The 2,768-nt window shown below is 38.3% G+C and overlaps 1 protein-coding gene across 1 annotated transcript; it reads left to right on the forward strand.

Annotated features, from left to right (window-relative positions):
• The first annotated feature begins 558 nt into the window (after positions 1–558).
• On the forward strand, positions 559–2,450 carry LOC102787808 (beta-1,3-galactosyltransferase 1-like). The gene is made up of 2 exons (XM_087845118.1): positions 559–695; positions 767–2,450. The coding sequence occupies exons 1-2, from the start codon at positions 685–687 to the stop codon at positions 1,911–1,913; spliced, it is 1,158 nt and encodes a 385-aa protein (XP_087701244.1). The 5' UTR covers positions 559–684; the 3' UTR covers positions 1,914–2,450.
• The last annotated feature ends 318 nt before the right edge of the window (positions 2,451–2,768 follow it).

Here is a 2,768-nt window from a genome sequence, read left to right on the forward strand (position 1 = left end):
AGATTCTGATCCAGCCCTGTGTGCAACAGTGCATTGGAGATGAACCTGCCTGAACCTGCCTGGGTATCATCGACTTGCTGAGATTTTATCAGTATGCAACAGAGCTGTGGGACGAGCCTTTTGAAGGTTGACTGTGTGTAAGAGTGGGTGCGGTTTACTGTGACGACAACAACAAACCTATTTAAGCACAGCTGACCACACGGTGACTCTCCATGGTGTCATTCTGTATGCTCAGTGTGTTTTTTTTAAATTTTTTTATCAACGCACACATTTGATAAATGCATGGTTACAGCTGTCCTCTTATCAGACACTGTGTGTCTGTTAAAGCAACAGAGTGCAAGTATATGAGTTGTGTAGAAATCTTCTGTAAACTGTAGGTACAGCAAATGTCTATTTTCTCTAACAACAAACTGAGGTGTGTAAAACTGGTTTGGTGGGCAAATTTCAGTTGAAAAGGCGTTCCCAGAGCCTCTGGAAATGTTGAAACCTTTCATTGGTAAAGTAAACAGGGGGCGGAGAAAACAAAGGTGTGGCTCCCTTACAGGGAAAAGTAAGTCATAAGTTCATTCCTTGTCTATTCTTTACAGCGAAATTCCTAAAGCGCCAGCGAGAACTTGTCAGTGGAATTACATCGTCTTTTTTTCTCTCGTTATCTGGAGAAGAAAAAGACAGCTGAATGACAAGATGAAACAAAGGTCTGTACGCTACTTAAGTGCTATTTTCTGTTATCATGTGCATAATCTCAATGGCTTTTCTCTCCTCTTAGGCAGGAAATGGCGGATGATCAGAGGAGAAGTTGGTTTAGGATATCCAGGACTCACTATTTCGCCATTATTCTGGTAATTGGGGGTGTGTTCTTTATTTACAGCATAAGGGAAATGACCCCAGACTGGAACCCCAAAAAGTGGATGGAAAATCGGACATCAGACTTGTGGATTATTTTAGAACGGCAGAGGCAAAAAATAATCTCTCTCCACTCTGTGGTTAATGACAGCTCATCAACACATCCTCGAACTAATAATATGACATCGGCACCAGAAGTGAAGACAGAAACTGCAGCGGTCGCTCCTTATGTTTCTCCTGGACCATATTTAGTCGAATACCCTTATGAGTACCCCTTCATCATAAATGAGCCACAAAAGTGTGAGCGGGAAAAACCTTTTGTGGTTCTGATGGTTCCCGTAGCACCAAACAATAGGCGAGACCGTGACATCATCCGCAGCACCTGGGGGAACGACAGGGTTGTGCAGGGCAAAGTGGTGACGCTCTTCTTTTTACTGGGGCTACAGACGGGGCCGGGAGCAGAGCAGGTCCAACGGCAGATGCTTCAGGAGAGCAACAAGCATCACGACCTGATCCAGAGCAACTTTGTGGACTGCTACAAGAATCTCACCATTAAGACCATGGTAATGCTGGAGTGGCTGACTGCACACTGCTCCGGTGCTTCTTATGCCATGAAGATTGACTCAGACATGTTTCTGAATGTGCACAATCTTGTCAATATGCTCTTGAATGCTCAAAAAACCAACTACATGACTGGACTTGTGACGCGATGGGGTACAGTACTGAGAGATCCAAGCTCTAAGTGGTACGTACCACCTGACCTTTATGCACCAGCTTTTTACCCTGTCTATGCTCTGGGCCTGGGCTACATTATGTCTTTAGACCTCCCTAAAAAGCTCACTGAGGCATCCAGACATGTTAAAGCACTTTACATTGAGGATGTGTATTTAGGGATGTTAATGTACCACCTGGGCATCTCTCCCACTTTCCCCCCAAGCGGTGATTACTTCCATGTTTTTCCTTTGGCATATAACCGATGTCACTTCTCCCGTATAGTAGCCACCACAACTCATCCATCCTCTAACCGTGTGGACATTTGGAAAGATTTTAAAAAACCAGGCCCCTGCTGATCTAAGAGAACATAAACAAAGGCTGTATGTTGGAAATTTTTATACTTCCTTTTTTAACTTCCCCCATCTTAAATGTCATTAAAACCTAACCGATGTCATGCCACTCCATAACTACACACTGTTTTATGCATTAAATACAGTTTATTATTTGTACTATCCGTGTAGCTGACATCTCAGCACAAGTTTTCTATAGATAAAATACTGAAAACATGAAGCTAGCAAAAGAGAAAAAAAGAAAAAAAAAGCAGACGCTGATATTTCCATGATAACAATGTCGATGTTAACAGGATCAATGTAGGAAAAAAAGACTCTACAGTCTAATAGTTAATGTGACTTTTGTCTCTTATTTGGTAAATAAGTTACATTATAAATAACTAACCTGCACTGTGTAAAGTTTGTAAAGTGAATAATTGCAATTATCTATATTATTATCGTATATGTGTTATAAACACAATATTGCTGATTTATTTTAAAATATCACAGTACTAAAGTTATTGAAAAATACTATTAAATATTAATAGGAAGTCTTTAAGATGACTGTGTGTGTGTGTATACACACACACACACACACACACACACACACACACACACACACACACACACACACACATATATATATATATGTATATGTGTATATATATATATATATGTATATATATATGTATGTGTATATATATGTGTGTATATATATGTATATATATGTGTATATATATATACATATATATATATATATATATATATATATGTATATATATATATATATATGTATATATATGTATATATATGTATATATATATATGTATATATATATGTATATATATGTATATATATATATATATATATATATATATATAT

This window comes from Neolamprologus brichardi, chromosome 1, assembly GCF_056152115.1.
Source record: "Neolamprologus brichardi isolate AB-2024 chromosome 1, ASM5615211v1, whole genome shotgun sequence".
Classification (NCBI taxonomy): Eukaryota; Metazoa; Chordata; class Actinopteri; order Cichliformes; family Cichlidae; genus Neolamprologus; species Neolamprologus brichardi.